Raw genomic sequence first — 27,706 nt, forward strand, 5'->3', positions numbered from 1 at the left:
CGTCTCTCAACAATGTACATTGAACATGAACAATTTGATTCATGATTAGCTCCCCCCCCCCCATAATTGTGGTAAAAACGCTCGGGGCTACCAATGAGGTTACGTAATCAAAGCTGTTCAGAGTATGCATTTTTATTATATTTTATTATATTTATTTGCTGCCTCTCGTATCAAAACAAGCCTTCGTGCTTCAGAAACAAAATGAAAGAATTGCATTAATAATTAAAGGCCTAGGATCTGGGGACATGTATGTTCATCAGTGTTTCTTATTTGGTTAGATGTCATTTTTTATAGCCTCTTGTTACCTCTCTGCAACTTGTATTTGGGAAGCATCTTGTAATTTAACTGTGAGGCTTTTATGTCACTAAATCCAATCTCTTGCTCGGTATAGGCTCTAAATGAATGCATTCTTGATAGGTGGGTGTCTAGCCTCAGTCTGAACCCAACCAATTGAGAGGTGGTCACATTTCTTAGTAATTGGCTTCACTATTCATTTCTTCCTTTTAGTAAATAATTGTTTTCCTAAACTGAACCAAAAGCTGGTTCAAATATCTCACATTTATTGAACTAGACGTAATATCTTAGATGGAATCTGACCAATTAAAAATTGGTCATTTGAATCAAGAACTGTACTGATCCTTAGATAAAGAAAAATAACAATGTAGCTAATAACAGTATTTCCTTTTTCAATACATGGTACATTACTGATCCATATTCTGCTTATGGTTAAGCACAGTTCCAAATTGGTTTTCATATAAACTATTCCCAATATGAATATTCCCTCCAATAGGCATTCTCATCCTATTTGATTTACTTTTCCTAGGGAAAGAACTCTGCATTTGTGTCTCATCTCCCCAGTTTTATTAAATTTTGAGTTTTGTTTGAGTATTAGCTTCATAATTTGAACAAGAAACTTACATAAAAGGACTATTTTGCAATAAATGACAGAATAATGAAAAGTCCACCTTCGCTCCTGCTTTATGCCTCCTAGAAAGATCTACAGTTTATATATAGAAATCTTGATATTTTCTTCTGGACACAAATGGTGATAGGGCTATTATTCTTTCCTTCAAATATTTAACCCACTAAGGCTTCAGATGTGTCTGCTTTCTTGTTTCATAAGTTTAAAAGCCTTGTTTTGATCCATATGTCTTTCATATTCATATGATCTACTTCTATTAAGCTTAACGTGGCTTGGGAACTGGGTTCTTGGGGACTGTCTGCTTCCACTCATAACTGCCCACTCAATAAGATTGGAGGGATGGGGTGGGGTGGGGATAGGCTTCCTCCTGGGTCCCTACTCTTCTAGAAACTTACTTTCCAGTGTCTAAAAATGGGTTATCTCTCCTACAAAATAGTGTGATTTTCTTGACTTAGAGCAGCTCCAGCCTTTTGAAGTTTTTAAAGGCCATGGTTGTACAAGAAGCCTTTGGGGACTGAAACGAATGTCATACCTCCCTTCTCACAAGACTGATAGCCTATATTAAAGTCTTTATGCATTAGGTTTAATGATGATTACAGAACATTGTTGCATTAGTTTAATTCTTGTTACCAGGTTGGTTATAAGTGAAGCCTGTTTATATTCTTGAGTAATTAGAAATCAGGAAAATCACTCAACAGTTTCACAATGAATCCTGCTGTTGGTTTATTGTCCATATTTCCTATTCATATAAATTGCTGCAACATAGCAGATATAACTACAATTTTAGGAATTGTAAATTGTAGTTATATTTGCTGAAGTATAACTATGCTGAAACTAAAATATATCTGTTTTAGGATTAATTATAGTTAAAAATAGAAGTTTCTGCTGAAAAAATAATGCCAAAACTTAATGCCAATTAATGTTCCTGTGTTACGTTTTCTTACAGAGTAGAAAACTTGAGTTTCATACATAAGTATCATGGAACCAATTTCCCCTGAATCTCAAAACCAAAGGTATTGATATTTTATTCAGATGCAATGGTTTTAAAGACTACTGATATGGAATTTGTTTCTTTTCTGTAGTATTGATTGGTAGTTTTGTTTAGTAATTAAGTAGGCTATCTGGAATTTGCAGACAAAAGTCGTTCCTTATTTACAGTATATAATTATGGACACTAAAATGAAATATCTGAATATTGGTCATCATCTTTTCTCCAACTATACCCAAATAAAATGTGGTAAATCTAAAATTGTTTTATCTTTCAGAGGGGTTTGGGGAAAGATGCCATCCTTTAGTTTTCCTGCATCAAAATTTGCACTTTGGAATCCAGCTCCTATTGGAGAAAGCACTGTTTCTCACCTAAGTTATAGGTAAGATTTGTAATCTTTTAGACTCAACACTGTACAGCGTGTTTGGGAGCACCAAATATTTTTAGTGATTTTCTTCATTTCATTTACCAGAGATTGGGCACTGAGTTAACCTTTAAATAATACTGTATTTGTTTCCATCCAGTTTATTATTTATTATTAGGTAATATAATACTGTGTTTCCCCGAAAATAAGACCCTGTCTTATATTTTTTGAAGCCTGAAATAAGCACTTGGCCTTATTTTGGGGAGGTCTTATTATTTTGGGGCATGTGGAGCAAGATGGGGCTCCTCTTGCTGTCTTACCTGATTTCCAGCTCTGCGTTTAAATGTTTTCAGGGAGGGCTTATTTTTTTGTGGAGGCTTATTTTAGCGCATGCACTCAAAAGCCCGATTGGGCTTATTATCAGGGGATGTCTTATTTTTGGGGAAACGGTATATCCATGGTAAAATTTGAAGTTTCCTTTGCTGTATGTAAAGGATAGAATGTCGTCATTAAAACGTGGATTTTCTTGGTATATAACTTGGAACAAATGCTTATGACTATATTTAGGTAATAAGATTTTATTTTATTTATTTATTTTTCATATTTGTATACTGCCCTACTCCCGAAGGACTCAGGGCGGTGAACAGCCATAAAGATAAATCAAAAGTTAAATTTCAGGAAGGAACAAAATGATGCTCCTGTAGTTTTTTCACTTTATCAACTTGCATGCCATTTCAGTCACTAAAGTTGTTCTGAAAGGTTTATAATTTTTTTAACAAACCTGTAGTCCCTTAATCTGGGGTAAAGCTGGGGCAACTGAATGGAACTCGGATGCCATTCCTGATGCCTATGCGGAGTTCATAGCAGATATTTTGTCTTTGAGCTGAGAAATATCTATTGCTACCTAGAATTGAACTCTCAATTCTTCCGAATGGGAGGCAAGTGTCTTTACTACTAGGCCACCACGCTGTTCCTCTTCTGACAGGCTTACCCATTAGTGTAAAATATCAGCATAGAGCAAATAATAATAAATGCATTACATCAGTGGGAGAAAACATCCTAATCAGAAGTCAAAATATTCTGTCAGGAAATGCATCAACTCATCCTACTCAGGGCCTGTTGAAAGAGCTATGATTTTTTAATTTTGTCCATGCACAACAAATTTAGGGGAAATGCTGTTATATAATTAGGTGTACTATAGCTGCAGATGTATATTTCCTAAATCCCACAAGATCCCATAAGATGACAGCACAAATGTACAACAATAGCACATCTAACCAATTGGCAAAAACGATAGGAGAAAGAGGTCCCAAGATAATCAGACTGTAAGCCATGAAATGTTTTATAGAGGACAATATAAAGTATATAGTAGCCAATGCAGTTCAGTGGGTAAAGATCTTACATGGGATGCCCGCAACTACTTTCTCTGCAGCTGCTTTCTTTACCAATTGTAGCTTCTGAGTGGTTTTCAGGAAATGGAATCGAATGGAATGGAATGCATTGTGGTCGATCAGATTGGAAGTGATTGAGATATGACAGCCTGAAATTGCTTCTTCAACTTCTATCCCATTGTTTTTTTCCCTGGTGTGCTGTTTTTGCTTGTAATTAATAGGTTTGGGTGATAACTGAATGTCTTAGTTTGGTATGTTCATAAAGAGTAAATTCTGTGTCTATTATCCCTTAGAAATCCCAAAGTAATAATTGCTGAAAAAACACTGCGGCTTGCCCATCGCCATGCTAAGCAAAGTAGAAAGAAGCCGTTCACCTGTTTCTTAATTGGCACTCTTGCAGTAGATGAAAGTAAGTATGCAATAATTCTATTTTTGATTGAATAAGTAAACCTTATAAACTTATTTCTTCTTAACATGATTTTTGTGACATAACACCAAGGAAAAGAAAACATTGTACTGAACTTAGAATCTATTATTTACGACTATGTGTTTCATCACTAAGCTGATTCTACTTAATAATGAATGTCCATCTTGAATTTCTCAGTCCCTTGGGTATATAAATGATTCAAAGATGCTTCTCTACAGCTCAGATTTATTTGAGAGTTATATTATTCTCCTCTTACATGGAAAGGAATTGAAGGTTTAAGTAATTAAAGCAAGAATATTTTATTGGGCTCTGTGGGGCATCAAAATAGGATGGTTTACAGTGCACAGGACTCCGTATGGTTGCTTTGAAAGCTGCTCCGGTTATACATAAGTCATATATAAGAAAGAAATTGAAGCAGGTGTACATACTAAGACAGCAGGAAACTGCTTTTGAAGCAATCATGTGAGCCCCGCAAAAATTGCATCTCCTTTAATGAGTTGGAAATACGCCTTCATTTGTATTCTTGCCTGTTGTAGAGTACATTGAGTACTGTACCTGTTGTGGAGTATGTGGAGTCAAAATTGGACCTTTTGTTTTTTACCATATTCTGAGTGCCTTCTAGCTGCAAAGTTATAGTCATTCCAGTTCTTTGGAGCAAAGTTTGTCTAGATTTTGACACTGGTAAACTTTTAGGGGTAGTAACTATGAAATAAAAATTGAAAGCATACTAATTGTCCTAATTTTCTGGCATAGATGGTGAACGTGTATTGCTAACAGTAGACCGTTTTGATCCTGGTCGTGAAGAACCAAATGGTTTGGGAAAAATTCCCACAGCACCTCTTCCTGGAGACTTTTTCATCCCATGCAGAATTGGTGCTTGGGAATGTTCATCAAATGATACCATAGTACACACCTTTGAGGATTTTAACTTAGCGTTTAAGGTAAGAATTTGGGGGACATTCTTTTTATTTTTTAGGATGATACCTTGTGTTGACTCTATAATATTTCAGTCTCTAGTTATACCCCTATATTATTAAAAAAAAGATTGCATATTTGAACATGTGAAATCCTTATAAGACTCTCAATATCTAGTAACGTTCATATTTTCTGACACTCCTTGGTGGCAGAAGCAGAGATAAGAAAAATTGGAATATCTTCCCTATTGTTTTGCTTGTTCTTTTTAACTGTGTTGTAAACATGGAAGCATGCCTAAGAAATGGTGCTATTGATGATGCCTTTCCCTGTTTTAAACAACTAATGATAAAGTGTTTTTTTTTTTTTTTTTTTAATTGAAAAAGTTTTCAAATACAAATTTTTCCCCTTTTTTCCTTCCCCCCCTCCTCCCTAACCCCCCCTCGCCACCCATCCCCCCGTGACTTCTTCACACCAAAAACCTAATTCATAACAGATTACATAATATTTTACCATCGCCTTACTCTCTCCTCTATATACTGACCCTTACTTACTAAAAATATTATTAATATTATTACTTTCCCCTTTTACCATACATTTCAAAAAAAAAAAAAAAAGCAGTCTGCTATAACATTGTATGATAACTTCTAGTTTAGCATAATATTATTATAACCCCCAATTTAGCAATAATCTACCCTTTTTGTCCTCCCCAAAACTTATATCTATGTATTGTTACAACATTTCAAAACAACCTTCCACTTTAAGACTGTATAATAAATCCTACTTTAACATTTATTCTTTGTGTATATTAATATAACATTTCAAAGCAGCCTTCCACATAAGTCCTAATTTAACATTTATTCAACTCTGTCCATTTCCTCCACTACCCTAAATATATCACTTAAACATCCCTTTTCTTAAGCTAATCCATCAGTAGACTAACATATTTCCACCCACTTTCCTACAAAATTACCATACACAACAATTCAATTCTTAATATCTGCCCACTCTACTAATATATATATATATATACATATATTCCGTTATTTAAAAAAAAAAAGACAATAACTTTAAATTTATAATCCATATAATATCTTCTTTGATGTCTTTCCACTAGATTGTTGAGTCCCCCATCCATAATTGGGTAACATAGCATCCTGGTGCAACAGTTTGTTCAAAGTCTTCAGTCTTCATCTGCCCCCATCAGTAATGAATATCCTCATATATATATAAAAATAAAAACAACCACCCGAGTGACATTATAATTGTATTCCATATAGTTGTAATTGTGGCTTTCATCAGGATTATTAATTCCCATCATCGTAATGGGTAACAACCAGATCTTCTGCATGCCCCAACGTAACTCTCTTGCCTTGTAACTCAGAATAATTATAATATATTTATCAGTACAAGAAAAGAAATCCAAAATAGATAATTCAAATCCAACAGATTAAGGCTCTTTTCACATCCCAAAATTACGGCATTGCAGAGGTCTGTCACTGTCCTCAGGATGATATTAACCAATACTTCGCCTCCACTATCTTTTCACATATTCATTCATTTTTTTTAAAATCACTGGCTTCACCGTTGCTTAGTTTAGAAATTTCTGTTTTTATGAGACCTATTTCTTTTTTTCTTTTCTTTTTGTGGGTTTGATTTCCATCCTGTTTTCCTTTCTACAAGTTGTATATCAACTGATCGGTTTTCATTCTGCTTTATAAACTGATCTTGTTGGATCATCACGTTGAAATCAGATGCCGCTTCTCTCATATTTGTAGATAATCCAGCTGGAGTATCAAGAGAATCCAAAGACAGTTGGTCTACCACAACCTCTGTAATTCGATGTTTTCCCTTTATTTCCAACTCCTTCTGCTTATCCTGTATTGTGCCTATAGATGTTAAGTTCATTTTCAAAATTTTTTGATAAAATTCTTCCGCTTTTTCAACAGTATCTAATTGGTATCTTTCTCCTTGATATCTCAATATTATGCCAACTGGGGCATTCCACCTAAATGAAATATTTCTGTATTTTAACTCAGTCACCAGAAAACCAAATTTCTTCCTTTCCATTAACATCTTGGGGGGAAGCTCTTTGTAGATCCATATCTTCCTTCCATACAATTGCAAAGTAGAATTGAAGGAATTTTGCACAATTTTATTCCTAATTTCCTTGTCTGTAAAATAAATCACCACATCCCTAGGCAATTGCCTTTGCTTTGCAATCCAGGAGTTTATTCTGTACACTCTATCAATCCTACAAAACACTTCCCCAGGTTGAACCTTTAAAATCCCAGCCAGAATTTCAGAAGATATTTTCCTTAAATCATCTCTGTTATTTTCCTGTAAACCTCTGAGTCTGATCGCATATTCTGTAAAATTATAATGCATCATTAAGACCTCTCTTTCAATCCGTTGTTGTAAATTTTCTACATTACAAGACTTTTGTTCAACCTCCATTTTAGATTTTTCTTCTGAGCTATTGTCTTGAGTATTTGTCAAATCATTTTCAATTTTTTGTATTTTATTATCCAAATTGTCCTCAATTTCTTCCACTTTAGACTCTAATAAGTTAGTATTTTCATCCAACTTAGTCATAAATCCTACAAGATCATTAGCCATTTTAATAATCTTTCGATTCAAAATATCAAACTTTAATTGCACTAATTCTTTAATTTCCTGCTTAAATTTTTCAAAGTTCTGATTCACGATCTCATCCCTTCTTACAATCTCCTCCAAAAGAAATTCAATTATATTAAAATCGGTTTTCTGAGACTGGAGCTTTAAAACTTGGTTACGTAGTTTGTTAATGGGGGAATCCCCCCCCATTGCTTGTTTGTCCAACTTTAATGCCATGTTTCAACACAGACAAACTATTTTTCTTAAAAAGAAAAGAGAGGCAGCAGAGAAAAAAAAAAAAACCTCTTTCCAACCAAGATGAATATCAAATCTCCAGGAAAAGAAAAAACACAAAAGTAGAGCTTTATTTTAAAGTGTAGCCAAAAATATTTATTCAGCTACTTTGTATCTCAATAAGAAACGGAAGGACTCTCCCTTTCAGCCCCTTCTCAAGCCTCGGCAGTCGCCCTTTTTAAAGATTCTTTTTTCCTTTTCCTTTTCCTTCTTCAATAATTGTTATAAAATAAGTGAAATACTTGCAATTCGAGGTCACAGATCCAGCTCAAATCCCTTCAAATGTAACCAGGAGCATTTATTCTGCTATTTTGTAACTTAATAAGAAACGGAAGGACTTTCTCTTTTCAGCTTCCCTGCTCCAGTTTCGGCAATCGCCATTTTAAAAGGTCTTTTTTACTTTGTTGAATATCCTTTGTAAAATAAGTATTAATACTTGCAATTTAGGGTCACAGATCCAAATCCAAATCTCATCATCTTTAGTTAATCTGTTAAATATCTTAAAAGGCTTGTCTTCGTAGCCTTGTTCTGCAAAAAGGCAGAAGTCTCCCAACGCCCGGAGCGGGCGGCGAGTGCTATAGGGAGCATTCCTCCGCCCGCCCCCAAGAGTAAAAAAAAAAAAAACCCCTGGGGGCTACGGAGAGCTCTACCTGCACTCACCTGCTCTATCCCACATTTCCTCCTGGAAATGGGGTTTTTCGAGCCGCCTTTGCGCTGTACAGGCGGCTCTTTACAGGCGAAGGGGCTGGCGGTCCCAAGAGACCGTCTGGTGGCTACGAAGAGCAAACCGGAAGTCATAAAGTGTTTTTTTTTTTTTTTTTTTTATCAGGGCAACCCAATTATGGTCTACCCAATTATGGGACGGAGCATACTGCTCCGCTTGATACTTCTCCTAATGTTACTTCTATCTGAGATTCATTTTGATACTTTCTTATTATAGATACTGCATCAGAATCTGAACAGCCAAGATTCTTTGGAACTTTCCAAACTGCTGACCTTAAGAGTTCACATCTCTTCAATGGAGAATATGGACAATTTAAATTTTGATTTTCACTGGGCAGCAGTTACAGTGGCCAATGTTTTAAAATGCATTCCTGTGAAGCCTATCCCAATAATTCCTACAGCCCTTGCTAGAAACCTAAGTAGCAATATGAATATTGCACACATCCAAGGAACTTACAAATATGGGTAAGTTAATTTGAGTTTGGCAATGTCCATTATTTGTGATTCATTCAAGAGTGCAGTTTTTAATTGAATGCTTTCTAAGGGTTCCAGTTCTTGAATGAAATTAAAGAGCTAGTTTGAAATAGTAGACCTTCGGCCAGCCAGGATGTCATACACGCACACTCATGAAATGCTCCAAAATAATATTGCAAGGCTTCATTCTTTTAGGGCAGGTTCTAGAAGTTTACACTAATCTCCAAGAATTTTAAACTGAAAATACATATTAAGCTGAAAAATGCTATAATAACTTGTCAAAAAAAAGTATTTAATTCAGCCACGAGGGAACATTGTCTCTTATACAGTTACCTAATAATAGACACCAGTAAAGTGGATGGATGGCAGGTTTCCTCCAGTGCTTTCCTCCAATCCTTGAGCCAGAAGAAAAGTATGCCAGCATACCAACATTAATTGAGCTGCCCTTATTGCTGATCCCTGTTCTATCTGTCAGCCCTTTATCATAGACCACTTCATAAAACAGACACAAGGAATACTCTATTGATATAATATATAATAACAGAAGCTGGAACGCTTGACAGCATTCCTTTCCTTCCACCTTAAACCAAAGAAAGCCAAGGTGGAACAATCTTGAATTTCTGCCTTGTTCCTTTCTATTTCCCAGGCTGAGTTAATACTTTCCATATGTCTTCTTCAAGGCCATCTCTGTTCTCTTCTACACTCCACAGAAAGGTGGTTGGCCATTGCACTGTCCTTATTGTTTTAATATGGGATAAGTTTAAAAAGTAGAACCAGTTTGGTGTGGTTAAGGCATCAAGCTAGAAACTGGGAGACTGTGAGTTCCAGTCCTGTCTTAGTTTTAAGACCAGATGGTTGGCCTTGGGCCACTCACTTTCTCAGGCCTAGAATGAGGCAATTCTAGGATTACATTACTATGACAGCTGTACAGATGATAAATGTTTGGTCCTTCAGACAGAAAATATGGGTGGGTTGGTTTTTGTTTTGTTTTTTTGTTTTTTGTTTTTGTTTTTTGCTGGGTAGGTTTTTTTGGTCTTCTTTTTGACCATTTGGAAGCTGTTGCAATTGTTTTCATAAGGTGGTGGTAATATTAAATGAAATAATTAATGTGTAAAAGTGTCAGTTGCCTGACTTCTCCATCTTCTAAGAGTCATTTCCAGCAATAACTTAATTATTACATTGTTCTAGTCCTTTTGGGTAAAATATATGCACTGACCATTTTTGTTTCAGAAGGTTACTGAAAAAAATATTACACAAAATTGTTCTTTTAATGTTATATGTATAGTCTATTGTGTGAAGCTTGCACATTTCTCTTATATATAAAATGTGAAGAATTCATTCGTGTGTTTATCTCCTTTATTTGCTACTTCTCTGGCAAAAGCTTTTTGCTAGTTTGGAAATCTCTTTCATTTCTTTAAAATCATTTGTTTTACTTGTAGATACCTTTCAATGGATCAAACAAGGAAACTTCTTCTAATTCTGGAATCAGACCCCAAAGCATGCACATTGCCACTGATTGGCCTGTAAGTATTTGGGTGATGAACTTTTTTCCATAAAAAGTGAATTTGTATTATAATAAACATTTGCAGTATATTTGCAGATTACCTCAGATATTCAATCTAGATTTTCTTTGTATATGATATGCAAGTGTTGTAATATGAGTGTTCAATTGTATCTTTCCTCCTCTATTCCTCTAGCTGGCTAAGTGGGCTAGTTCACATTCATAATCCACACGTTTGGGCCTTTTGCCTGCGATACTTATACAGTTCATCAATCCAAGAGAGGTAATTATAATTAAAATTAGTTCTCAATTAATAGAAATAGGGAATAGTTTTCTTACTGTTACAGTAATAGGGATTTTAATTTATTGGCCTTTTATATTATTTTATTTTTTATTGCTAAAATATCCAAGATGTATAATTGAAAAGGTCATTAAAATAGATTAGTAAGCAAATTAGAATTGGTAGATAGCATAAAATACTATTAAATATTTTGGGCAATTAAAAAAGTACCTCAGAAAGAACAATATATAGTTGTAATATATAATGTATAAATATTATGCAAGAATAAGTACAACAGATTTCTAGACCATAGAAATGTATTGTACTATTTTTGTATTGAACTGTTTTAGAAAGTGGGATAGAACTTTTTAGAAACCCAGCCAGATACCCATGCCTAGTATAGAATCTTATTGGAGAGGTCTTCTAAAACATAATCTGAGCTAAACTTTAAATGGTTGCAGGCTATGTCAGAAAGTTGAGTATTTTATATAAATATGGAGCAATGCTTTGCTTGCCCATTGCAAATACAGAGTAAATTCATTTGGGATTAGATGGCATCATCCTGGATTCTACTTGCATGCATTTATTGCTTTGCAAACTGTAGGAGGAAATAATAAGTTTTGCACAGTAGTCCAAGAAGGTAATGTAACTTTACTGTTTAATCATTTTATGATAAATGATGACATGCAATACAGATAGTGATTGAGACTCTAGCATGGTTAGTTAAATATTGTACTATATTTTTAAAAAACATGCTAAATTCTGCTCAACATTTATAATTACTTGCTTTGGTTTGTTTATTTATTCAATTTGTATAACCATCTCAAACTAATGACTCTTGGCAGTGAGCAATTTATGTTATGGCATTGGAAATTCTGAATTTGTGATTTTTGCATTACTTTATATACAGAATATTTTTCTTCTCTTTAGGGTATTTTCTGAAACGGGAAGGTTTCTTGTAGTTCTTTTTGCTCTGAATTATAAAGATCCAAAGTTTTATGAATGCTTGCCTTATGATGGGCGTACTGAATTAGACTTCCAGCTACTTACATGCAAAGAAACATTACATCTGTTCAAAGTAAGTTGCTTGACTTTCTGTCATGCTGGATATGAAATAGCATGGCCCTACTTTGTTTATAAGATCAAAATATCAAGAACTAGAATGCATATATATTCAAATTGTGAAATGGTTTTGTTTATGGCTTCAAATGTCCTTAACACTCCAGTAAGGACAATTGCTTTAGAAATTTTAAATAAAACTTTATTCCAAAAGTAACAGCTACTATTGAAGTTTCACCATGAAGGAACAAATTTAGGATTAAGACTGGAGATCTAGATTTAAATTATTACTTAACCTGAGATATTTACCCTTGAGCTAGTCATTCTTTTTATCCTAATCTATTTTGTAGGTTTAAAAAGAAAAGAATATAGGTGGAGAATCTTGGCAACTACCTGATTTTTGTGTGGAGAAAAAATAATAATTATGGGATCTGAAAAGAATAGCTTTTTGATTTCAAGACTAATCATAAAAGATGTTGGGCCAACCATATCTTTAAAAAAAATTGCATTTTGAATAATTTACATATTCTAAAAGGTTTAACTGTTGCTTTTACTGAGCCAAACTGAAGAATAGGTTTGTGGGATGCTTGCTGTTGATGAAAGGGGTAAACAATTGTTCTCTCAATTTGGAAAGATTAATAGATAGTTATTTTAATAGGATTATTTATTTTGCATCATTTTTCTGATTACCGGCATAGTAATTATAACTGCTGTAGAGAACAACTTCAGAAGATTGAGAAGCAAATAGAAATACTTCAGTACCTCTATACTACCGTGTTTCCCTGAAAATAAGACCCTGTCTTATATTTTTTTTGAACCCTGAAATAAGAGCTTGGCCTTATTTTTGGGGAGGTCTTCTTATTTTGGGGCACGTGGAGGAAACCAGAGGAAATGATGAGGACTGGCTGCACATGTGTTTAAATATTTTCGGGGAGGGCTTATTTTCGGAGGGGGGCTTATTTTAGCGCACGTGTTCAAAAGCCCGATTGGGCTTATTATCAGGGGATGTCTTATTTTTGGGGAAACAGAGTATACTTAATATGATTGCTAGAAAATTGCAGCAATTAAATTTTAAAAAATTTTTTTACTTCTGGCATTCTCTATAGGAGTCATGAATCCTCTACATATAGATACACAAAAACTTTCAGGCAATAAATAGTCAGCATCACTATTGTTTGATGTAGAGAGGTGCACTTTTATTGTGATTAGACTGTCTGGCTTAGTATCTATTCTATATCTATTTCATTTCAGGAAGTAGAACCTTCAGATAAATACCCTATCCAGTTTGAACTGAACTCAGAAAATATAAATGCAGAAACAGAATTCTTCAGCAAAATTTCAAAAAACATTTCCATAAATAGGTGAGTCATTTTTAAAATTCTCCTTGCAAATAATCTGTACTGTTTGTTTGCTTCAGTACAATTCAATCACTTCCAACGTTTTTACAGTATCTTGCATTAATAAAGATTTTCAATAGGAATAATTAGCTATCAGATAGGTGTTCCTGTCTGCTGCCATGTGAAATGTATCTTCCAGAAAAGTAGGAGATAAGACAATAGGATTTCTTAGATTGTTCATTTCATTAACACAATAAATTGTAATTTATTATCCAAAAGTAAACTACCCAAAAGATCTCAGGCAGTATGTGTGCATTTACATTTTTTGTAGATTTTATTTTCTAATCTCACAGTATAAATTTTCTTTAATGAAAAGACTGTATTAGGAGAAACACTATTCTTGTAACCAAGAAACAAATACAATATTTGTTAATACAATAAAATTAAAAAATTAAGAGACAATAAAATGTATATGCTTTACCTGACTTGTTTACAAACAGTTGTTCATCTTTCTCTTGTTTAATAATGGTCATAAAATGTGTAAATTGCCATGACATGTCAAAGGGTTGAAACTGCTATATTATAAAATGGCATATTGCATATAAGAATAATATTTAAAAATCTGTGTGATTCCTGTGGTTATTTGTAATATGTTACAGGAGTAAAAAATAGATAAGTTATTTTTTACTAGTTTTATAAAATTTTATTTTTTTATAGTTTATCCATAGATTGCTCACCCAATAAACTATCTGTCAGTGATCATGACTCTGGTGTGGAAGATGATGCTTCTCCAAGACCTTTTCCCCGTCCTCATCCCATCAATCAACCGGTATATTCTAGATTTCTTGTCTGAAACCAGTCACAATAAATTAGCTTTGCAGTATTTATTTTGAGTAACTAATATTACCGGTATTCAGGTTCCAAGTTCTTACAAATAGGTGTTATGTCATAATCCTGCCACTAGGTTGTACTACAGGACTCTTAACCCTTTATTGCTGCTTTATCTTCAAATTAAGTTTGAAGAAGACACTTTCTTAGGACTCTGCATAATTATGCTGTGGGAATATGCAAAAAGTAATAAACTAGCTGAACCATGGCAAAATTACTTGACTCAATTAAATAGGGAGGTGTTCTCACAACATATGGACACAAGAGCTAGCAAAAGTGTGGATATACTGATATGCTTATTAAGAACTTAAATGAATGCCAACTGAATTGAATTGGTTTTGTTTTTTCTTATTTCTAAACTGAAAGTGAATCAGTAATAGAAAATCAATACCTGCAAACATTTAGATTTTATAGTGTTACATTGGGTAAAGCATTTTTACAGTGTATTTTTCTTCATGTTCTCCTTACATTAAGCATTTGCACTTATGTATCTTCTCTTCCTCCCTCTCTCTCTCTCTCTCTCTCTCTCTCTCTCTCTCTCTCTCTCTCTCTCTCTCTCTCTATATATATATATATATATATATATATATATATATATATATATATATATATGTTTATATGTATATATGTTTATATATATATATGTATATGAATGATTGATATTTGAGACTGCTAGTGCCTCATTGGAAGGGTATCATATTTTAGGCCTCCTAGTAGAGACATATTTATTTTTGTTACAATGTTCACATCTTATTTCTCTTCGCACTAAGTTCTATTCAGGGTGTAAATGCTAAGAGAAAAATACTTCAGATTAATTTGGTAAACTAAGAATTCATAAGTATTTTTATTTTTGAACTGTCTTGGTTTTCAGATGACTGAGATCCATCCTTCAGTTCCTGAGCTGTCCATTGTACTTGAAGGCATCCCCACAGAATCTGTACCAACATCTAAACAGGCTGTGATTAAAAATCAATCTTCATTTGTACATCAACCTGCTAAAATGGTATACTCTGTAGCGCATGCTCCCCAGCATTCTCAGAGCTCTGATGCTGGGAGACAGATTTCTGCTTCAGGTGCCAGAGAGCCTCCTCCAAAGCAAATACCAAGTCATCTGAAACACAGGACTGCATCTTTAAAACCTTACAAAGGAATGCAGTCTCCACTACAACTGCAGTCCAGCCCAGCTGGCTCTCAAGCAAAAAGGGGCTGTGTACCTACTTTGTCTCCTTCAATATCCTGTAATGAACTTCCACAAAATACATCACTGCATCAACGTGCAATTCCTTCTGAAAGACCCTTGGCAAATAATGATGATATTCCACAGAAAGGAGAACTTTCTACTAATGGCTTTTCAGTACAAAAATCTAACAAACCTCCTGTGGTTTCCCAGTATCCCTGGCATGCTTGTACACTATCACCATCTTATCTGGGAAGACCCCTGGGAGTTCGGGTACCAATTCAAGGTCCATCATGCTGTTCTCCTTGTATTTGCAACTGTCAGCAGTATGGCCATATACAATATAGTCCAGCAAATGTTTGGCAAGGCTTATGTAACGACAACCCTGAAAATCGTTCAGGTCCTACCCAGGAGAGTACAAAATTAATGTTCCATCAGAATCAAGAATATGTAAATGGTGGTTGCAATCCAGTGTATGCCGCAAGTAGCCCTATTAATGTAGGCCATCATGGAATAATAGGAAATTGTTCTCCTGTTAATAATAACACAACCACTGCAATAAGAATGTCATCTCCAGTAAATCATGGTAATGCACAGTCACATACAACACATTCAGCTTGTATGAACCTTCCTGCTGCAAATACAGTATCAGATAATGAAATGGTGGAATTATCTTCAGATGTTTACAGAATTCTTGGTGAACAGCATAGGCAAATCAAGCTGCTACAGGCTCAGGTTGGTTGGGTTATTTCAACAATCTATTTGGCTTCCTTACTGAAGTATAATTGCTCTTTGACATGATTGTTTGACATGATTGACGTGTGATTTTCAAGCTGGAATTTGGGAGTTTCTGTTTCAATCTCTGGGGCAAGTAGAAGTTTTAATGTAACCTGTGTTTTTATTATTAACATTTCTTATGCTGGAAAGTCAATATTGAACAGAAGCCAGCTAAATTAATGATTTTCTTTAATTTCAACTACCTGTTTCTGTGCTGTGGTACGGTGCACTACTTTATCTTCTTATATATGAAAGGGGCTTTAAAACACTGCCTTATGTAGTTCATAGAAAGGAAAACAGTCTTAAATATACGTAGGATAAATTGTTATCAAGTAATTTATACTAATTGGTTCTCTTTTTATCCGGGATGTTCAATTAACACAGATTTTGTTTACAGATCCAGCAGCTTTTAGAGGCACAAACTCTTCAGTCCTGTGCTTCCAGATCCATAGAAAACAATAGCATACAGTCTGAGAAGCAAGTAGAATTTGTTGCCATGGAAACCCAGTCTTCTCCAGGGTTACACATGAAGAAAAGTATCAGCATTGCAGTGAGTACAGGTAATGTTTTATTGTACATTTTCTTTAAATGACACTAAACTCAGGAGAAAATGCTAAGCATTGGAGCCATTTTGTTCTGGTTGTTCATAGCTTATTATGAATCTGCCCTTTAATTTCTGCAGAAACCTACTTAGTGACCCATACTATAATATAACATTATGCTTCAGATTTACAATTTTGTAAAATAACTGGATTGTTTAACTTAGTTTGCTCATAACTAACACAAAGCAAATATCAACATGCTTTTTTTTAAATCCTACCAGCTATAATATTTTCACCTTGACACATTGGACCTCTGTTACTAAAAAGGTATTTTGTAAAGGGATCATACAACCCTCAGGCCTGGTTAGAATTATTTATGCCAGTTTTAGGATTACAAACCAGCACCGCATACAAAGACAAGCTGGTGATAGATTACCATTTTTCAGTTGTTTAACAAATGTTGCATGTACAATAAGAATTAGTACAATAATCAGATCAGTTTATATCAGTAATGGAGTAAGTGCATTGTAAATGGTGCAAAGTTATTTCAAGATATGCATCACATACAGCATATAGTGCAGTAGCCTAGTTTAAATTACACAGTATTTTTATTTGACTTCCTATAGGTGCCAGCTTGTTTTGGAATACCCCTTTGGAAAAGAAGAAAGAGTCTGTGAAAGAAGATGAAGTTGAAATTTCCAATGAAGACATCACTATTTCTATGAGTGCAGAAAAGGACAGTAGTCAAACAAGCATTGCCTCTTCATTAAAAGCTGTTGATATACCCAGCTTTGTTGACAGTGTCCATATTGTTGAAGGAGGAACTAATCAGTCTTCTGCAGGCCTGTGGTAATTTTTTTACAAAGTTAAAATATTCTTTCTGACTTCTTTTAAATTTTGCATAAATCTTTTGTTATGTTTAAGTCACCTGTGAGGTTTTTTTTTTTCAGAACTGAAAGCTAGTATTTTAATACCAGAACTGCTTCAGAACTGAAGCTAGTATTTTAATACCAGATTGGCTTGGTTCAGCTCTATTCTAGTGTTTTCAGTAATATGCTATATTGCTATATTTTATAGTCTAGGATATATTGCTCATAGATAGCAGCCTGGATTGGCTGAATTGAATTGTTGCACTATGACATCTTACGCATTTAAACCTCAAAATAAGTTGCCTATATATTTTCTATATTTGCCCCCTATTGAAAACCTAACATTTTAATCCTAAGAGTATAATTCAAAAGCAGCTTGATTCAAAATTACTGTTTAGATTTGAATCCAGATAGCTATTTTCTTCATAGTAGATACTTTAAATGAATTATATAGCAACTTCTATAGCATATAGAATCAATATTTTGATTCTAGCTCCAACTTGCTTTTAACTTGCTGTATTCCATTTGAAGATCTGCTCCAATGTTGTCGGTCTCAGTAGGCCTCAAAAATTGGAATAACATCAATTGTGAAAAATGTGGGGGAGCATAATTTAAGCAGTTCATCTCATGCATCACAGTCATATTTTTGGTACCATAATAAGTTCATAATGAGAGGTTTTACTCACATTAATCCTTTGTGTGATTGTGAATGCTCTGGTTTCTGGTCTCTTTCTTGGAAGCCTCAACTTATAGTCAGGGAAACACCAACAGATGCAATCTGAAGACTTTTTTCAGTATACAGGCATTGATAATAGATTTGCTTTGCAAGAAACTGTCAATTCATGTTCCTTATCCTGGTCAGGAATAATACACAAAATGGAATTATCTGTAAGATCAGAGTAATTAAAAACATATTTTTCATGCACAGATAATCAAAATGAATACTATATACACCCCAGAAGAAAAGTTGGATTTAAACAATTGTTTGACACATGCAGTTCCGCATAAAACATTCAACAGAAAATATTAAATCCATATTTATTTTAATAACTGGAAAATGTTTCATATATTCAAGTAATATACTGATGGAGATACTACTAATGAACATATTGTTTGCAGTAAATGAAGATGAACACTTAAGTCATTTCCGATCTAAAAACATAATAAATGTTCTGAAATGTGAGAGTTTGATGATAATCTTAAAGAATTGGGAAAATATGAGATTAGTTTAAGATGTAAATTCTGCTACAATGATAAATGTATTGATAGTTTAATTCAAATCATATCTGTTTTTACTAATAGTAATGGACCACTTGCCATAGGAATTGACCAAGATTCACTGCAGAATGAAAATGGTAACAAATGTTTGCAAACCAATCCGTCAGAAGAAACTGGCAATAATTTTGAACCAACTGATAAACAAAATTTTGACTGTGCCATTACTACCCCACCAACTGTATCACCAAATGATCAAAAAATGTATCAGGATTTATTAGTAAGTTTTGTTTGCTCAATATAATTTTATTTAATTCAAATGTTTAACAGTGCTGGCCCTATAAATTATTTGTTTCTGATTTTTTTAAAAAAGTACTTCATAGTAAAGTCTTTATTCTCCCTTGTAGTGGAGGCAGCATCCAGGAATGGGTTGTCCTCGCCTGCTACCCAATAGGACTGAGTGTGTCAAAGCTGCGAGGACATGCCTACATCAACGGTCTTCAGCTTTTTGACTCAGTCCTTTCCACTTGATATTCTTCGATTGTGGCTTTATTTGTGACAGCTATATCACCACCGTGTAGCTGTGCCACCAACTGTTCCAGCATGAAGAGCTTTTAGCTTGAGCCTGCTGAAGGCTGCGCTGCAGCAAGTCGGGTCACCGGCCGGTGACTGACTGGGCAGCCAGATCAAGCATAGCTTGCAGTGCTGGCCCGAGAGCCTTCGGACCATCAAGGCTCCGATGCGTTCCGGCTCGGCGGGAGGCCTTGTGCTCCGCTTCTTGCCGAAGGGTGGCCAGGGTGTCAGGTAAGCCTGAGCTGTCAAGCTTACAGTTGCCGCCAATTTAATGGCCGTGTTTGCCAAGTCCCTGCCCGATTGGGGGCATATTCTGGTGGCAACGCTAACGGCCACAGCGGACCAGGGGCCCCAATTCCTGAGCCTCTGCTCACTAGTAGGCACGCTCGGAAGCCGCCGCAGCCAGAGACTTTGTCTGCAAAGCCCGAGGTTTTTTTCTAATCAGCTGCTTGGCAGCTGCACCTAAAGTGGCGGACGCAGCTCCCGGTTTCAGTGGAGAAGCCGCTTTTCCACTGACCACCTTTGACTCTAGCAGGAAAATGGTGGACAGAGGCCAAGGTGACATTGCAGAAACCTCGGGATTGAGGGCTGCGAGTAGGAGGGCTGCGGCTAAACTGTCTTAAGAGGTCAAAGAAAGCCGCAAAGACAGCGGAGAAAGATGTAGCGAGACGCCAGAAGGCAATTGAGTGGGAGATGGCCAGGGCATTAGAGGGGACAAGCAAGGATCCCCCTCAGAGACTCATAACACCCTCTTCCCACCATAATACAGAACGGCAGTTGATTCTGCCTGAGGATTCTGACAGCCAGCAGGTTCAGTCCCTATCATCAGATGGCGCTCCTGAGCAGCCTTCAGCAGGCAATCCGCCCAGCAACAGGGATGGTTCCCTCCCAGATCCATTTTCTGCCCCTGCAGCATGGCAACAGCCAGTCAGACAGAGGGTCTTACCTGCAGAGGCGACATTTAGTCCGACTGCAGCGGGAATCCGCTCTGGGGAAAGGCAAGAGGGCCAGGTATCAACTGACCACAATTATTTGTAAATATTGTACATAGGCAGTGGACTACCCCGGGGGCAGGAGCAAATCTTAACTCCTTGGATAAGAGGTATTACAACATGGCCCCAGACTTGTCACAGGCACTTCAGGTGCCGGTGGTGGATGGACCAATAGTGACATTGGCGCCTCCATCAGTTATGACGGATACCCCTGAGGATGCCCTCCGGCCGGAGGATAGACACACTGAACAGTCTCTCAGGAAGGCACACCAGTCAGCGGCTTGGGCTGTGAAGGTCTCCACCGCAGCGTCCTTTTTCAATCAAGCCTCATTAATGTGGCTCATACAATTACAGGACAAGATTCCCGTGGCGGATGTGTGCGCCCATCAGGATTTGAATAAGCTATCTGCTGCCCTTGAATTCTCTGCGGACGCAGTGCTTGGAGCTGCAAGGTTTGCCTCAAAGGCTATTGCTTCCACTGTGGCTTCCAGGCGTCTCCTCTGGCTCCGCCTATGGCAGGCAGATGCCAAGCAAAAGTGGCAGCTGGCTTCTGCCCCATTCTCTGGGGAACGCCTGTTCGGAGAATCCCTAGAGCCGCTGCTTGTGGAATCGAAAGACAAACATAAGATCCTTCCATCTCTATCCTGACAGGCAGACCCATGCCCACCTCCATACTTCTGATGCCAATCATTCTGGGGGGCCGACGGTGGGGTTGGATCATCTAGGTCTCAATGTTCCTTTCATAGGCAGGACCAAGAGCAGGATAGGGTGGGAAAATACAAACAATTCCCACCCAGACAGCTCTTTCGAGGGGGAGGGAGCGCCTCAGGCATTCACAAAATTGTTGGCTGCTTTAGCAGCTCACCTTAGGGCTCTTCCCGTGCGGGTCCAGTGCTATCTGGACGTCATCCTGATCCAGTCCACTCTGAAGACCAGGCATGTGCAGATCTCAGAATCACCATTCAGGTGCTTCAAAACCACAGGTTTTCTATCAATGCAAAAAAGAGCCATTTGGCCCCGATTAACCGGTTGCTGCATTTAGGAGCGGAGATAGACACCATTGAATACAGGGTACACCTTTCCCAGGAGCGTCAGGAGAATATAGCTGATCTAGTGGATCAGATCAGTGGAGGCTCGTATGGTGCCCCTGACCAGGTGCTTTCGCAGCTCCTGGGCAAGATGGTGTCCTGCATTTCAATTGTGCTGTGGGTGCGCTTACATGCCAGGGCTGTCCTCCCTTATCAGAGGGCAGGCACAAGAACTTCTCTTTACAAGGTTAGGTTACCTCCTGAAGTTCTCCATTCCCTAAAGTGGTGGGCTTCCCCAGCAATTGCTAAAGGATAAATTTTTAAAGAGCCCGACCATCTGACATACATGAGCTGGAATGACAATGGCACACGTTAGACGTGAGGAGAGCACTCCGGATCTATATCAAACAGACTTCCTCCTTCAGGAGGACGGAGTCACTCTTTGTGTCATTCCAGCTGGCTTCCTTGGGGACCAAGGTCACTCCATCAACCCTGGGCCACAGGATTAGGGCGTGTATCGCCAAATCATATGAGATACAGGCCATTCCACTGCCCAAGAGTATTACGGCACACTCCACAAGGAGTGCGGCCACAAGTGCGGTGTGGGCAACGCAAGCCTTTGGAAGTTCCCAGTTCCCATTCATCCTATAAACTGGACAGCTATGTCTCGGCTGAGGCGGCATTTGGGAGACGGGTCCTCCAACGGGTGCATACTGATGGGGGGACCTGGGGCCAGGCTGTGACCCACCCATAAGGACAAGACCGCTTTGATATGTCCCATTCCTGGATGATTCCTCCACTAAAAGGGAGAAGGAATGTTGGTCTTACCTGATATGATCCTTCTTGTTGAGTGGAGGCAGCATCCAGCCCCACCCTAGTGACAGGCTGGCCCTCAGTCCATTGGGGGAGGGGATAGCATTTCCGACCAAGACACGTCGAGTCTATCCTATTCCTTTGCCAAAAGTTGGAGAAAAGTTGGTGTAGGTGTCTCCTTGCAGCTTTGACAGACTCAGTCATATTGGCTAGTAGACGAGGACAACCCATTCCTGGATGCTGCCTCCACTCAACGAGAAGGATTGTATCAGGTAAGACCAATGTTCCTTATCCATGCATCTTCAACTTCCAGGCTTTCCTTAAAGTGCTCAGTAGGATATATCCAGCTTATAGTTAATATTTCAGAACTGCATTCTACTGTGTAGTGTACATGATTATTTCTTTTAAAAAATAGTGTGGTGTGGGACAAAATAGGTTAAGTTCCATGATTATGTAAAATTAAGCAGAATTACGATATTTCAAATGTAAACGAACAGATTATTTCTAAATGTATACATTCTAAAAACTCATACTAAAATCTGTTTAACTATAAGCTAATAACATTAGTTATGCATCTATGATTTAAGAGCTAGAAATAAATTGCCTACAGGTTTTCCTATGGTGATATGAATACATTGTCAAAATGCTGTGAATTCCTATGGAGATGTCATCCTGCAATTTTATTCATCTAATTTTATGTTCTTCTTTGTAATATTTCTATAGGGTCAGGTAAATCGATTTTTGAAGGAATCTTCTGATGAAAACGGTCCCTCTCTGAAAGAGGATCTGATTAAAGATGAATGCACTACATCCTTAAAAATAAACAAGGCACAAAAAAGAAGCTCAGCATCAGACATGGTCCTAAGAGATAAAGATAGTGTTCTGAATGCAACCTTGAAGCAATTAAGAAACCTTGGAGTAAATTTTGATTCTCCTGAGAAGATGAACAATGTACACAAAGTGGAGAATGCTGGGTAATGGCAATTTATTGATTTTTATTTATTGCTAGGTTTTATATAGTACCTCAGTCAGTCCAGTTCTGAGCTGCATATAACCAACAAATCAGTTAATGAAGTCTTGACCACATCCTACAGACACTCCTGCTTCCATGCATTATTATGTTCCATCTATACTGGGATGGGCTTCCTTGTCATTTAAATCAGATTCTGTAGCATTAAGCAGTGTTTTGAGCTTCTCTAGTGAGGAATGAGTAGTCAAAAATTTATGTTACATGGGAACAAAAACTTGTCAGGTTCTCCAAAACATGGAGAAAATAATGAGTACATATTTTATTTACATTTCAGTATGTACATTGGGATACTCTAGCTTGTGATAAAAGTAAAAGAACAGAAAGGACTAAAGGGTTGGGACAGATGAAATGGTGTTTTGTCATCTAGAGAATAACGGGAAACCTCAGGCCATCTAGTGAAGCAGACTTTTTTTGTTCTCAGTTTGATAAAAAAAAAAAATCAGAATTATTTTTTACAGTGTATTTTTTTTTTTTGAGCAAAAATTTGTAATATCCAACCCAGAACCAAGTCTGGATTATAAAGTCTTAACTATTAGTAGAAAGCTTGAAGCATTGTTACTGTCTTCAACCTTCACGGATTGAAATTTGGTTTTTACTACCCAGCATTAAAATTATTTCCAGTTCAGGATTTGGATGCAATATTAAACCATTGTTAATTTGAAATGAGAATGTATATATATAATTCAAGCACGAAGCCAAAAACACCAGCCTGAAGATGACAAATGAAACTTCGTCGTAATGTTGCCAAGACACTTCAAATTTTACATGGGAGAAAACCCGAATAACCAAAAACCTACACACTATATATATATGCAAGTTTTGGTGTTTTCAGGTCTTTTCCCGTGTAAGATTGAGAGTATCTTGGCGACGTTTCGATGAGGTCTCACTTATCATCTTCAGGCTGGTGTCTTCAATCTCGTGCTTGTGCGAGGAAAGCGTGATTGGAACTGCCATCTCTCTATAAATACTGGTGGGGAGGTGTGGGGTGCTGGCTTTGTTGCTGTGAACGGGTTGGTTCCCTGTATTGTTACATCTTGATTAGTTGATGATGTTTGCAGATTAGTCAGCTGTTTCATAACATCCTGTACCGGTAAGGTCCTTTTGTGTGCCCATTAGTCTTTTGTGTTTTAACGACCTGGGTAATGGGCTGTGTGTTAACATCCTGAGTTCTAGTATTGTGATATCCTGAGTTTTTTTATGTAATGTCCTGAACAGATAGATGGCTGTGATGCCACATCCCAGGCTTTGGTTTGGCTCCGAGTTTGAGGTCCTGCCATGTGTTCATGGTGTGTGTCAGTTTGCTTTGTGTGGGGATCGGAGGGGGGTGCAGCAGCTGGTGATGCTGCCGTGGTCTGGCTTCTGGATGGTGGTTGTATTTCATCTATGGGATGGGTTTGGGTTTGAATCTGGTGAGGATGATTGGTGGTGGTGTCATGTGTTATCTTGGGTCCGGTGTTAATCTTCGTGGCTGGGACTCTTCTGTCGACTCTTCCTGTATTATTATAACATGCTCTGATGCTAATTAATTAGACGTTCTACTCCCCCTACCAACTTGAAAATAACTCTGGAGAGAATGGGATAGCATAGGACAGACTTCTGTGGGGCAAGTCTCAGGAGAGAAGGGTCTAGGATAGGAGATGTTTCTGTGGGGCAAGGCTGAGGGAGAGAAGGGGATAGGAGAGGATCTATGGCCATGATGGCAAACCCATGGCACACGTGCCACAAGTGGCACTCCGAGCCATATTGGTGGGCATGTGACTGTTTCCCTAGCTTAGCTCCAGCACGCATGTGCGCGCTGGCCAGCTGATTTTTGGACCTTCTGGGCCCACCAGAAGTCGGCAAACGGGCTGTTTCCAGCCTCCGGAGGGCCTCCAGGGAAGTGGGGAAGGCTGTTTTTGCCCTCCCCAGGCTCCTAGACAGCCTCTGGAGCCTGGGGAGGGCAAAAAAAACGGGCCTACCGGGCCCACCGGGCCATCACATGCCAAAAGTGTGAGTAGCATGGGTGGGTCACACGCGCATGCGTGGGGAGGCAGGGTGCATAGAATTATGGATGTGAGCACGTGTGCACACGACCACCTCACACTCCCCTTGCTTTTGGCACATGATGACAAAAAGGTTCGCCATCACTGATCTATGGGGCCAGCCTGAGGGAGAGAAGGGGATAGGAGAGGATCTATGGGGCAAGTCTGAGGGAGAGGAGAGGAGAAGCTTCTATGGGGCCAGCCTGAGGAAGAGAAGGGGAGATGAGAGGATCTATGGGGCAAGCCTGAGGGAGAGAAGAGGATAGAGAGGAGAGGCTTCTGTGGGGCTAGCCTGAGGGAGAGAAGGGGAGAGGAGAAGCCAATCATAACTACTAATTAATTTTCAAACTCTAAGTGTCGATTTATCAAGCCTGATCACATACTGTAGTTTCGTAGCGGAGCATGGGTATTCAGCTAGTATTTAATAAATCCACGAATGACTGAGTATTCATGCATCTATGTCTGCCTAATAATCTGAAATATCTGTGACAGTTGTCTTTTGCAGATACCTATCTAGAGATCAGGTTTACTGTTCAGTAGGTTGTAAATTCTCCATTTGCACAGAATTGCTTAAAAAGCTTACTAAGGGTAGATGTCTGTCAATGCTACCTATCTACTTTTGTAGTGAGATAATCTCACTACATTCTTATTCCAATTATGACTTGCACTGAATATACTGTAGAATTTTATTTTCCTCTTTATATATAACAAATCAAAATGGTTTTCTTATGGACAGGAAGGCATTATAAAGGACAGAAGTAAAAGGCTGCTCCCAGACATGCAAATCAGACCATCTATATTAAATTCCCCTGATAGAGACAAACAATCTCACTAAAGTTAATCACTTTATAAATTTCACTGACAATATGAGAACAACAAATTTATGTGTCATATTAAAGCTGTCAAATTAGGAAACTACATGGATACTAAAACATGACATAGTATATTCACATTTTATGATCAGGTAATTATTAAAAATCAAATAAATGGTAATGTGCAGAATTATTTAAATGTGTCTTTTTCTTTTCTAGTGTATTGCCTTGCATTAATCCTGAAGCAATAGTACCAGGACTAAACTATATTTCTTTTGCTAATGTTGGTTGTCTTTTTCTTTTCTAGTGTATTGGCGTGCATTAATCCTGAAGCAATAGTACCAGGACTAAACTATATCTCTTTTGCTAATGTTGGTATGAGTGGCTTAACTCCCAGTGGAGCAGACCTGAGCATGGAGGCAAATGCTATTGCTCTCAAGTACCTGAATGAAAATCAACTGTCACAGCTTTCTTTAAATCATTCAAGCCAGAGAAATTCTGTGACTTCATCTTTACAGACTCTTCTGCAAACTAATACAGAGAAGTCTTTGATGGGTCTTGGTTTAATTTCGCCTGGCAACATGTCTTTTGCAACCAAGAGATATATGAAGAAGTATGGCCTCCTACAAAGCAACGATAGTAGTGATGATGAAGAGGAGCAACCATCTGAGAACTACAAGAGCAAAGAGAGCTTACAGCCTGTTCTGCACTTGGATTTCAATCCTGTTTTAGAGGGCTTTGCTTCCTGGAAAGGCTCTTCTGAAAGAACTGGTGAGAAGCAGATTAATTTTAATCCAACACACTGTAAAACTGAATCGTCTTGTCACCTGCTGCATTCAGAAAGGCCCATCTTAAGAAATGTTACAAATGCTGTTTTGCCACCCAGAATCCTGCACCAAACTAATGAAACTCCACACCCTTTTTTAAAGGATTTAAAGCCAAAAATGAAACTTTTGCCTGGAGAAGCAGAATTTACACAGCATCCAGACAAAGAAAATCTAAATGTTCACATTGTGACTGGAACTCCACAAAATCCCTCTGTTGATAATTTAAATCAAGCAGAAAATGTTAACTTGGTGGGCACTTTTCTCGATGTAAAACAACTCAGACAGCTACCAAAGTTATTCTGATTTATTTACAAATTACTGTCATCTTCTTTCTTTTCTCATGGTTCAGAAAAATCAGGAGATGCTGTTGGCTAAATATAACTTAAATTTTTTCTTGGCAATTCATAAATGGGAGAGTGGTTCCTAATTTCATATAGAGAAATACAGCAGGTTGGGTCACACAATAAATTTAGATCTTTATGCATATGAGAATACATTTATATTCCAAATGGTCATTGAATATAATCAGGATACTACGGGTATGTAGGGTATTTTTAAAGATGTTGATTTATTGTTTATTAAATGCAACAAGAATGAAATTATCCATGGTGAAGCAGACAGTGCGTTTAAAGCAAGTTTGATTTGAAGCATTTACCAGTTTTAACTCTTATTTTATGAATTTGAAATAAAACGTCCTATGGTTATTTGTAACAAATGCAATTACAGTAGGAAACAAAACTAGATTGACAAATAATAGCCATCTTATGTGTTTGACTTGCCATAAACACCAAACATTATATTCTGTAGTTCCTGATTTGTTTAATACTTTGTGTGCCGAAATAAAATTGCTAGAC

At 37.3% G+C, this 27,706-nt stretch overlaps 1 protein-coding gene across 1 annotated transcript; it reads left to right on the forward strand.

Annotated features, from left to right (window-relative positions):
- The first annotated feature begins 1,900 nt into the window (after positions 1–1,900).
- Positions 1,901–27,700, forward strand: STIL (STIL centriolar assembly protein). The gene is made up of 16 exons (XM_070939569.1): positions 1,901–1,935; positions 2,188–2,292; positions 3,959–4,074; positions 4,846–5,033; positions 8,855–9,102; positions 10,551–10,634; positions 10,809–10,895; positions 11,823–11,970; positions 13,203–13,312; positions 14,006–14,117; positions 15,048–16,088; positions 16,528–16,690; positions 17,299–17,521; positions 18,844–19,036; positions 22,886–23,136; positions 26,333–27,700. The coding sequence occupies exons 1-16, from the start codon at positions 1,901–1,903 to the stop codon at positions 27,153–27,155; spliced, it is 3,927 nt and encodes a 1,308-aa protein (XP_070795670.1). The 3' UTR covers positions 27,156–27,700.
- The last annotated feature ends 6 nt before the right edge of the window (positions 27,701–27,706 follow it).

The sequence above is a fragment of the Pituophis catenifer genome, unplaced genomic scaffold (assembly GCF_029215685.1).
Source record: "Pituophis catenifer annectens isolate HBS135680 unplaced genomic scaffold, rPitCat1.0.hap2 SCAF_3, whole genome shotgun sequence".
Lineage (NCBI taxonomy): Eukaryota > Metazoa > Chordata > Lepidosauria > Squamata > Colubridae > Pituophis > Pituophis catenifer.

Excerpts from the sequence above, each read along its gene's own strand:
- STIL (XM_070939569.1), top strand. The coding sequence starts at position 1,901 with ATGGAACCAATTTCCCCTGAATCTCAAAACCAAAG. Across the intron at positions 14,118-15,047 it reads CTCATCCCATCAATCAACCG|ATGACTGAGATCCATCCTTC; the intron begins GTATATTCTAGA and ends CTTGGTTTTCAG. Across the intron at positions 16,691-17,298 it reads CAGCATTGCAGTGAGTACAG|GTGCCAGCTTGTTTTGGAAT; the intron begins GTAATGTTTTAT and ends GACTTCCTATAG.